We start from the raw sequence: 11,883 nt of genomic DNA on the forward strand, positions 1-11,883 counted from the left end.
GATTTACCATGTCATTCCAAAAAAAGAAACTCAGTTATTATTGGACATTAAGACAATTTAACCAATAGGCTGTTTTTTTAAAAAAAATGTAATAAATAATGCGTTCCAATCATTAGCAGATATTGCTGTGTAATGATTCATCTTCACTCAAATGAACGATCTTTTATCCTGGAGCGTGCAGGCTCAGCTATCGCGGGATTGCGCGCACGCTTTTTGCGGAAGAGCGCAGAGCCGTCAGAGAGTGGTAGGAGTAGAAATCCGTCCTGCAGAAAATCTCGTTTCAGACAAGCATGTCGCTTCTGTGTTTGAAGGCCCCCTTGCTAACCAAACACAGGAGACTGGCAGGTTATCAATGATTTGACCCACCGGCAAATAGAAGGAATTTGTTGTCAAATAAACGAAAGGAAAATGTGTCTTTGGATTTGCTTCCCGCCGCCGCTGATGCTGCTGCTGCTTTCTTCGCTGCGTGAAGTCCAGGCTCAAGCTGAAAGTGAGTTCTTAGAGCTAACAACTTCCTCCGATCCGGTTTCACCTGTGTCATTGTGTGTTTTGAGTCTTTAAAACACAGAACTGGAGTTTTACAGTAGCTAATTGTGTAGGAAATGAAGCTGTAAGGCTGTTTTTCAGTGTCTAGATCCTGTTGTCTAAAAAATCTCTGAAGGGTCACTCGGCTAAAATTGCCATTGTGTAGATTTAGCTAGTCAAATATTATGACTGATGTCATGTGTGTCATATTTAAACAACTTTATATATCTTAAAGTAAAGTGATGTTTAGTGAATTAAATTATATATGAGATTTGAGAATTAGGTTTATCATTTACAAGATTAGTGTTAAAAGAAAGTGTCTCAGCAAGTTTACAGTATTCCTGTAATTACAAAGGGATGTTAATAGGGCTCAATAGAATTTTGAATTTGCCACTCAGTCAAGTGTCCAGTGTGCAATTGTGATTTATCAGTGAAATGTTGCATTGAAAAATCTATGTTCTAAAGAACATCATCCAAAGCTTCGGCCCTTTAGTAAGAGATGTAGTGTTAGAAGTTCTTAGTTACTGAATAAACAGCCTTTGAACAGGAAATCTGTTAATACATATTTGGAATATTTTTGTAAGCAGGCATGCAATTATAAAAAGTACTGGATTGAAGAATAAGAAAATCTGCACAAATGTGTCAATAAACAGGCTTTTCCAGTGCACAGTTACCAATTGATATCCCACTCAGACACAAAATCCTTATCTGCCACTGAAAAAAAACCAGCACCAGTGCAGTGGAAATGCCTAAAGCCCCATGATTCGTACTTTTTTCTGCTTGTCTGCCTTACAAACCATGGCAGCGCATCACTCCTGAGCTGGACTCTGACCTGCAAACAGTATTTCGATAAGTCCGCGTGTCTTACCTGCAGCAAGAAATCTAGGGCATTAGATATATTCCTTACAATACAGTCTTCACCCTGGGAAACATGAAATGAGATGCAGTATATCAGCATGATCACTGTTCACTTATCAGCCAACATGTATGTTCATAATCTGTTCAAACAATGTTTTTTTAAACTTTTTTTTATTGGTCATGTTGTTTTGTTTTGCACATGTTTATAATAAAGAAGAAGAACAGCAGCTGTTAGTAACCATGTTGTCAGACTTTGACACTGATATCAATCTGAGTGGTTCGTAATCTAGATAAACTGAGGAAAGTTCAGTCTTACTGTGTCAGCGTGCACAGTGCAGATAGCAGTGATTGTATCTTTGAACTGAAGTTGCAGCAGCCATTGTAAATCGCTTTCTCAAGGTCTGTTATTGATAGATGTTTTATAATGAACGTTGCTCGTCATGGATTTTTTTTTTTTTTTTTTTTTGTCATTGGTCAAGCTACACTTTAATCTCAGATCTAATCAGGATCATTTCTGCAGTCATGGTCTTGGACAGCAGATCAAACATCAGGGCTTCTCTACCCGTTCCACTCAGATAGATAAAGATAAATGTGTTTTTAATGAATTATTTCTGTTTTAATAAAAATGGGTAAGAACACGAGAAATAAATGTCAGCATTGACGTAAGCAGGCGATCAGGAGAATGAATGCTGCATTTTCATACCAGCAGCTTATTTAAAACTGACAATTGCTTTAAAAGTAAATAATTTCACTGGGTAAAAGTAAATTATTTCAACTGACTGTAGATTTACAGGCCAGAATTTATTATGATAAACACTACAAGCAGCTGCAGCTCGGTTAAAGTGGTTTAAGATTTCTTTGCAGCAATGATGGCACGATTCAGTATTTCCGCCTTAAGTCTCATTAGGCAACACAGTGAATACTCTTTCATTCTGTCTTTTATGTAAGATCACTCTTTGATGTTATGCTTATCTGGTTTTACATTGCCCTTTTGGTACCAACTGTCGAAAGCTGAGGTTACTGTACGTGTTACCTTGTGTATGCCACAGCTCTCGTTCTTGGCGACAGTTTACTGAGCTTGAAAGCAGATTTAATCTGTTTTAACATGTTATAACGTTATGTACATCCACAGGCTGCTGAATGGGGTCGACTCGTGTAAAATTTAGAAAGGTCATGTGAGAGGAAAAATAGTTGTGCATTTAACCCTTTACCTGCCTTCACTGCAGTTGATTGCTAATCCTGCAATGTTTAGAGAAGAACCCTGCCTTTAATAAGTCATAAGTTTTTCCCATGCAAGTATGTTTTGTCATAATGTCTTTCTGTTTCAGTTTGCATTGGGTGGATATCGGTTTTAATTACATAATCAGAAATGGACGTCTCATGTGATAGATGCTCCTTGCAGAACAAACTATTATTATTTTTTGTGTGCAGTGTCATTTATGCATTAAAATGCTTTGCGGATATGTCCTTTATTTAAAGGCAGTAGTATAGTACAGAGTACATGGTCACACTTTGATATAGGGGTTTATAAGCCATATACTAAAAATATCTGCTACTACACAATCATGTGATTTATGGAAATCGGTCAAACGTTTTCCTCTTTTCCACAGACCGGGTCATTTTCCTGCCAGGAATGTTCCAAGATGTAAGCGTTTCGCAGAATGAGACTGTGCAGGCTTTTGTGTCCAGCATCCCGTCGGATGTCGCTTTCGTCACTGTCCAGTTTCACACGCAGCGTCACAATGCCACACTCTCCTACGCCAGGGTAAGAAAGTGCTGATCATGTATGTTTATCTGCGTACATGGTTGTAGTTGCTTGTTCTTCATGGTTTAGGACTGTAGTGACATTACACTAAAAGTGGAGAGGGTTCGTCCAGCTGCTGATTAATGAATGAGGCTTTTGTGAGGGAAGTCGTCTTACCCGATGGAAAAAATAGCAGTCAGCTGATGTACAGTCTAGTGGTCATAAGCTATTGACAGGGCGGCCCTGAGGGAAAACCTCCTGGACTTGGTCCCAGAAGCCTCAGTACACAGCTCGGATTGGGTCCAAGCAGCACAGGCAGACACATGGCCGAATTTAGCTTTGGCTTTGTTTTTTCTGGTGATGGAAATGTCAGAAAACAAGATGAGAGAAAACAAACCCATGCGTTTAAATTAGGGGGGGAGAGATGCAGACCCCTGTTAAAACATGAGATGGAGTAAATTACTGGCAACAACCAGCCAAACCTAAAAAGGAAATTTACAGATGAAAAGAGGAAGTGTGCTTTCAAACAAAAACAGACATAGGTTAATGAAGAGTGAACATGCATTGTACACATTTAATTTATTTGTATCTTTATTTGTATCACTTTCACTCAAAGCGGCAAACCACAAGATCCTTTTCTATGTTTGAGTGTATGTGTTGTCACCCATTTACTACATGCTGTCTGTCCATTTATTTGTGATTTCAACAAGCTAAAAGCACAAAACGCGTCCGTTTCTGAACACCAGAAGATTTTTGCATAAAGAAAAGTCTACGAGATGAACTCTAGCATCGAAACTGCAAATGCTCTCATAAGCTGTACTTGGTTGAAGCGTTGTGGCGCACATTTCCTGCGACCCCTGAGGAGGCATAATAGACTGTAAACCTTTTATACGCTTGCGAAGTTGTGACAAGTCACCAACCGCATCGAATGGAGTCTCTCTACCCGCTGCCTGAACAGGACCTGTGATACACAATGAAGCGATTGTAGGACTGAGAGTCATACTCTGTGGGCACAGCGCTTAGACAGTGCCAGGCTCAACACACAACAGTCAGTTAGTATTTGCACACTGAAAAAATGCAGCATCTGAAAGTACAAACTGAGAGAGCTCTCCAAATGTTTGTGTGAGTCCACAGTGTCCGGCTGGGTTTTAGCCACAAAATGTCACTCTGTTTCCTCCGCGAGCAGAGGCAAAGCCTGATGTAACATAAATGCTGTGAGAGCCAAGCAGGCTGTCTGTGTGTGTGTGTGTGTGTGTGTGTGTGTGTGTGTGTGTGTGTGTGTGTGTGTGTGTGTGTGTGTGTGTGTGTGTGTGTGTGTGTGTGTGTGTGTGTGTGTGTGTGTGTGTGTGTGTGTGTGTGTGTGTGTGTGTGTGTGTGTGTGTGTATCATTGCAACTTTAGCATTGCAAGTTTGAATTTGGTAAAACGATCGTTGTCATGTTCTTAGTCACTGTTACCTGTACAGTACAGATTCTGATCAACACCTTCATCACAAACAGCTTCATCACACGACTGACACATTATTTTTCCGTGATGCTTGTGCTTCAGCTTACAAAATGTCTTTGTGTGCTCCAGGTGCCGAGCCTGAGTGTCTCTCTGACAGCAGTGGACTCAGGGCTCCTGTCAGTTCTCAAGCTGGGCCAAACCTCCCTCTCCTTGTACCTGTCTTCTCCAAATGGAGACACTGTGACGGGCACTGGGGTTATCCTGCCGTACTTCAGCGCCGGTGGGTCCTGAAATGTTTTTCTGCGAGTTTATGCCAAAATGAGGAAGTCGCGCGCAGTCGAGTGTTTCAACAAGCCAGATAGTTGCACCACAGAGCGCTGACGGAACTCAGTTAATTATGATTTTTCTTGAGGAAACTCATGCAGACTGTGATTCACTACATTCATTGTGTGTGGTGTCTCATGTGCTTTTCTACCATAGTGACACACCTCACAACAAGTCACTGGATATGGCAGCCTGCCACTTTAGCCGCAGGGGTGTTTAGTTTTTAATCTTCTCTGTGACTAACATGCCTGATAAAGATTTCTAATGACAGTAAATGGGATCTTTTTGTTTTAGACCCGGTCCCTGGGGCTTGCAACATCGAGTCCAACCTGGACATCGACCCAAATGTCTACATCCACTACAACCTCTACGAGACAACGATCCGTTTTGCGCCAGCAAACTTAGGATACAAGAGGTAACACACCAAGCTGGCTGGTATCGCCTGCTCCACTTCCTGTTGACTCACAGCACTCGTATGCGGCAATATGGCTGCGTTCAGATTGCATCTGCATGGACCTATCTTCAAACCGCCTTGTTCGCTTTGGAACGACACGCACACATCTGTCCTGCTGCTCTGTCGTGGCTGGTGGCATTTGCTACAGAACGTGCCGCACAGTCCTCCTGATGCAGATAAAGCCTGAACTCCGAACTTGTAGACTACTTTCATGTTATGGCACGGCCTGCTCATGCATGGCCGCTTTTGTTTATTTCAGTGCTTTCGGTTTTCATACCAGTTGCTGCTCTTATATTGGGTCCAGAAATATCTTAGGAATTAGTTTCTATGGGACGGAGCTCGCTTATTCACCAGTTGTCCAACAGTGAAACCCTTTTTTTTGGGGGGGGGGGGGAATCCCAAGCAGCATGCATACAATATGGCAAATTTCATTTTCAGCTCATTACCAACAATAATTGGCACAAACACTAAGGGCTTTGTTTACAGTCTTTGGCTGCGGTTCAGCCTGCTCCAGTTGCTTTGTGTAAAACTCAACTTGTTGGATGTGTCTGGTAGGTTTAATGTACTATCATCATGTGATTACCAAACATACCGTTGTCCTTAACATCCTAACCTTCAGTGTGACCTTTTCATGGCTTCTGGGTTTAGTTTCACATCCAACGGTCTGCAAATATTCATGACGTTTCTGGTGCTGGGCCCATCCGCAGCAGAAATGCTGAGTGGCATCACCGCGTCAGCTCCTAATCCATTGCCATGACATTTAGTCAGATGCAAACTTTGGATCATTTTAAAAGTGTGCAACTAAACACAACCCTGACATGTTTGTTGTCTGAGCTGTTTATTCCCATCCACACTTTAGCATTTCAGGTGTTAGTCAATTCTTAACACATTTAGAGAATTGAACTGGGGCACTGGGACCCAGCTTATGCGGCCACAACGCAGCACGCAAAGAAAAACAAGAGCCCCTCACCACCAGGGGGGAGAAATGAGCGCAACTCGTCAGAACCCCTCATTCATATAAGAGACACAGCTATATCTTTCACACTTTCCAACCCACAACTCACCGACAAACCACTGAATTACAGAGAATGGCATTACAGCTACCGCTTTAAGACAGCTTTCACTTTCCTTAACCTGTCCTCATGCTCCACTCACATTTCTCTCTCTTTTTTCTTATGTTCTCTCAGTTTCTCTTTTGATTGGTTAAATGCTGTTTTATTGGAAATAGTGACATTTGTTTGCCAAAGCTGTGAAGCATGTTCCTCTCACTTAAAACATTTCCGTTCACACGAGCAGGGCTGCATGCTGGAGAAGTGCTCTCAGCTTCTAAGTAGGCAGTTTCTTAGTACTGACTGTGCCCACTCTCTGTCAGAGGCGAAACCCCTCCAGTCTGCGACGAATCGACAGAGTCCAGCACACACTGGCGGCTGCAGTACGACATCTACCAGTACTTCCTGCCTGAGAACGACCTATCAGAGCGCAGCCTGTTCAGTGGTATTCAGGCTGTGGCTGATATCCAGGGCATTACAGACAACGCCAAACGGGTATGCAGAATCACGCTGGTTCAACTTCCTTAACTTTACAAGTACTCTACAAACACGTCAAGCAACAGTTATGACAAACTTTCCATCCATTTGTCTCCCTGCAGGTCATTACGCTGCTCTCTACCGACAAGACCACGGCAGTGTTCAACTCCATCCCCGGTCAGGGCGTCGTCTACGCAGTCATTGTCAGAGATCCACTTTTGAACACCTCGGCCTCCTACATCCCCGTCCACACGTACGGCTGCAGCTTCGCTTCCACCCTGGATGGCTGTGAAACACTGGGTGAGTTGACGCACGGCCTGTTACTGCTTCGTTCGATTTAGTCGTGCTTTAAACCAAAACATATTTGTGGGATTTTGCTATATTTAATCAGTTTGCGTTGTGTATTGGGATCTCAGGGGATCGTGAATTGAAAGTTTAGAAGCCCGAGCTCCTGCATTGTTTTGGTACAATAGTGAGTTTTTAGTTTTAGTATGAAAGAAAGTGTATTTTAATTCTCTCATTCTTTCTTTTTTTTTTTAATCAGGAAAAATATCTACAAAAGTGTTTTTCACCATTGCTGGCTTAGCAGGCTTGTTTGTCTGCTTCTTTGGCCATCGATTCTTCAAATGTGGTGAGTAGTTTACTATTTGACATTCAATTCGATGTTTGTGTTATGTTAATGTCTATTTTTATTAATTTTCCATGACCGTCTGTCTCTGGTGCAGAGTTGTTTTGCATGGGATTTAGCTTTGCAGCGTTCTTCTTCTTTGTGCTCATCACACAGACCACACAGCTGGACTATAACAGTGAGTGACTTCTTTCTTTGTCTGTTTAGAGGATTAAAGCCATTATATGTCTGACTCTGGCGCCTCGCATTAAAAACCCACTGCTACATTTCACGCCAAACAAAAATCCTTGACTGTTTTTTGTGTCTCGGCAGTTCGCCTGACCGTGACAGCCGTGATCGGCGTGGTGGGTGGGGTTCTCCTGGTGATGAGCTGGTGGCGTTTTGGTTCAGTCATGGCCTGTGTCATTGTGGTCGGCCTAATGCTCGGCTTCCTCATCGCCTCCACTGTCCTCTTCACTCCTCTCGGTAGGAAAAAAAAAACTGAAGCCCCCCAAAGTTTCCCCAGTCATTAGTCACCCTTTTTTTCTTTTTAGTGTTTAAAAAAAGTCACGTGTTGTGCATTTCCTCAGGTGACCTTAACGTGTTCAGGCAATCAGACGTCGTTTTCTGGTTGACGTTCTGCTGCATCATGATCGTCATTCCACTAGTCTTTGTGCGGTGGCCCAGAGAGGTAACAGATTTACCACTTCCAGTGACACCTACTCAAAACAGGATGTGTATGGTTTGAGTTAGCAAATAGTAAAGTATAAAGAATAAGACTGTGCTGGGCTGCACTAAGTAGTTTGAAAGACAGTAAATCAAATTTTTACCACAATTGAAGTTTTTTGTTCCTTACAGTCTTCTTCATCTGTACAGCTCTCATGTCTCTGTTCAGTTTGCTTTCGATAGTATGTGCGGAAGCGTTAAACCGTTCAGATAATGTCGCACTGCTTAGTCCACCGTAGTCTTGGTGAACGGTCCTGCAAATGACATCATCATCTAAAGACATTTTTCAGCTAGAAGCAAAGATATTTCAGTACAGTTTAAAAGCATGGCAGCTCCAAAGTAGAATCATAGGAAACCTGTTGACAATTTTTTAAAATTGACTTGTAAGTATGGATTTAATTATGAGCTTAGCATGAAGACTGGAAACAAGGGTAAACAGCTTCACTGGCTTTGTCAAAATGTTTAGCTTAGCCAACCTGCACCTTTATTTTTCTTGATCCAAATATGAGTCTTGATAGTAGGATGCCGTTTTTCTTTTTTTGTTTTCTTGGCAAGAAAGGAAATGATTACTTCTCAATGTAATAAAACTGCCAGCATCTCACAGCAGTATTTTCTGTTTCAGGGTAACATCACAACATGTGGCATCGTTGGTGCTTACGCTGTTATTTTAGCAGTCAATGCCTACATTTACACCAGCCTGTCTTTCATCACCCTGAACATTCTCAAACGTTTGCTCAACACCAATTTCAGTTCAGTGTTCACAGACGTGCCGTTCCAAACGATCGGTGAGTTCCCAGCTAAAAAGTCAAACCTAAAGCGGTAAACTCATTAAGGCTGTAGCCCAGGTTATTGGTCTAATATTAATAGCATCTCTCTTCATGTCCCTCTTACCAGACTACGTCATGATCTCAGTGTGGGTGGTACTTGGCGTTTGTGGGATCGTTCTGCAGCTCTACCGTGAGCGTTCCCGGCCGTTCTTCCCTCCCAGCCCGTACCTCATGTGGCTGCAGGAACGAGAGCGCCGCAAGACCAACGTCCTGGACCCAAGCCACCACTTTCCATCACTGCCCAACCGTCTCCTGGCCCGGATACGGCAGCTGACAAGGCGCATGGAGCCAGCAGGAGAACACACACCTCTGCTCCTGTGAACCTGGAACTACATATACTGTAAAATTCCCTGTGGTGCGTTTTTGAACTATGGAGAGTCAAACTGTCAAGTTGCCTAAAAAACCGGGGAGATGTTGGTGACGAGCAGAATGTGGTTCCTCAAGACTGGTGCATGGATTTTGACCCCAGCTGACTAAAAGACATAAAAAAAAAACCTATACAAACGGGTTATATCACCAACACTCTGCAGGTGAAATAGATCTTTTAAGTCCCAAAAAGGTCTTTTGTACAAAGACTACGGCTGTTTGCTCCTGATAACTAAATGCCACTTTTCTAAAACACTCGAATGACATTGTAACAATCACAGAAACTTTTTTTTTTAAGTTTTCCATAAATGTCTATTTTTTAATAACTAAAAAGTAGCTGTTGTGGCTTTACAGTGTTTGTTGCTTTTGCTTTGGATGCACTAAAGTTCCAAACCACTAAAGATTGACACAGCAAGGCATTTTATCCCTGGAGAGTTTCACAACAGCAACATAGGTGTTGATGCCCAGCTAGTATCTAAAACAATAAAACTGCACCACTCAGAATTTAGTTTAGTTTTTTTTAGTTAAGTTTTAAACGCATATGAGCCAAACCTTTAATAAACATTTTTAAAAAAACATTAAATACTTTTTTTTTTTTTTTGGCTTCACTTTAAAAGTTCCACTTACCTCTAAACGGAGGAGATCCAGTGAACAGCCAGAATAAAGTGACAAAGCAATTAAACCTAATATTGCACAGTTTAGCTTTTTATAGAAAACCAGAACCAAACATGGTTTAACTGCGTCTCTGTAACCACTGTCAGAGATGTTTTAACTTCTGCTGTCTTGTATTCTTCTTTGGACTGAATTAACAGTCCGGTCAGTCTTTTTGTACTTTGCACACTGGGTTTATTGTATTTAATTGTACTTGCTGATTGATTACATGTTAACCTGTGAATCTCTGATATGCGCCATGACTTTTCTAAAGGCTTTTACATTTACACATACAGCTGATGAAACCATAGACTTTAAGCCTGTAAGTGTCTGTCAGTATTTTCTTGAACTACTAAGCTGAACTTTCTGGTCTATTGACTTTAGATAAGAATTCACAACCATATGCACATGTGTCTTTTAAAAAGTTAGGTCAATTGTCATTTGTAATTGAATGTATTTTGATATTTAATAAATGCCTATAGATTAAAAACTTAGTGTGTTTTTGTTTAGCTTTTTAAAATTCCTTAAGGCAAAACAGGAAGACATTAAAATTGTATCGTTCAAAATTGCATGATGATAACTGGTGAAAGAATTTTTAAAGAGGTTTAATTTTACAAATAGTGGAAATGTAAATTTCTATCAACCTGCATTAGCTGATTTGTGGCAACTTGGGTGCAGCAGAAACACGTAAACGACTTCCGCACAGAATCGCCTTTTTCATTTAAAGCTACAGAATCCAATTTAAACGGACCTAATTATTAACCTTAAAGTCAATCTACTCTGCTCCAGCCAGGCCTCCCTGCTAGCTCTGCTACACACCATGATCAATACTTTTGGCAGTGGTTATTAACTTAAAGAAAAAGGGAAAAGAATAATCCGACTCAGATGTAAACCCTCTCTGTACTGTGGTACATCTGTAATATAATGCACCATCAGATAGTTTTTTGTGTAGCCCTGTACACTCCAGAATTCATTCTGCTACTTTCATCAGCAAGTCACATTACCAATAAGCAGCAGTGACCCGGCTCCATCGGCAGCCATACACGTCATAACATTGATTCCTCATCCATGTTCGACAGATGAGGTGATGCTTTGGATCATGAGCGAGGTTCCTTTACTTCTTCATATTTTTCCTCAACCCAAGTTCATCTTGGATTGCTTGATCCACAGAATGTTATTCCAGCACTGGACAGGCAATTTTGGATTTTGACTAATAACGTCTAATCTGTCCTTTTGGTCCTTGACCAGGGGTTTGCACCTTGTTGTGAAGCCTCTTTCATTAAAGATGTCTCTAAACAGCAAACACATGACACCTACCTCCTTCAGAGTGTTCTTTTCTTGGCTGGACATTGGGACAGTGTCTTTTCATCAAGGACTGGATTCTGCAGTCATTTGCAATCGGTGACAGTGTACCAAAACAGTAATGTTATGAAAGACAAAATCCAAACTAAAAGTTTTGAAAACTACTGCAGACCTAAAACCTTAACTTTGTTTATACTCTAGAGGTGGGAGTTCGTTTCGGGACTAAATAAATTGCCTCTGGGCCTCAGTAAACTAATCCCCATACAGATACATCCAGTTAATCTAATGAGCCGCCTCTGCAGTGCCCACATTTAAAGTACGAGTGGAAACATGATTTCATGTTAAGAGGGAGTTTAAATAAACCTTTTCATAAAGTTGAAGGAAAAATAAGCTACTTCTTGAGGGGATGGGAAGATCATTCTGCAGACAAAATCCACTCAAATCATATTATACAAACTGCATCCTCTGCAGTGTTTTATCAGATGCTCTAAGGGGCAGCAGAGGGTCACAGACAGCTACTAAAGGACC

General features: G+C 41.4%; 1 protein-coding gene across 1 annotated transcript; it reads left to right on the top strand.

Moving 5' to 3' along the window:
- The first annotated feature begins 205 nt into the window (after positions 1-205).
- On the top strand, positions 206-10,543 carry tm7sf3 (transmembrane 7 superfamily member 3). Its single transcript, XM_067490818.1, has 12 exons — positions 206-490; positions 2,994-3,148; positions 4,702-4,852; positions 5,191-5,311; positions 6,723-6,894; positions 6,999-7,176; positions 7,421-7,507; positions 7,602-7,682; positions 7,817-7,969; positions 8,074-8,174; positions 8,832-8,994; positions 9,104-10,543. The coding sequence occupies exons 1-12, from the start codon at positions 409-411 to the stop codon at positions 9,355-9,357; spliced, it is 1,698 nt and encodes a 565-aa protein (XP_067346919.1). The 5' UTR covers positions 206-408; the 3' UTR covers positions 9,358-10,543.
- The last annotated feature ends 1,340 nt before the right edge of the window (positions 10,544-11,883 follow it).

The sequence above is a fragment of the Channa argus genome, chromosome 21 (genome assembly GCF_033026475.1).
Source record: "Channa argus isolate prfri chromosome 21, Channa argus male v1.0, whole genome shotgun sequence".
Taxonomy (NCBI): domain Eukaryota; kingdom Metazoa; phylum Chordata; class Actinopteri; order Anabantiformes; family Channidae; genus Channa; species Channa argus.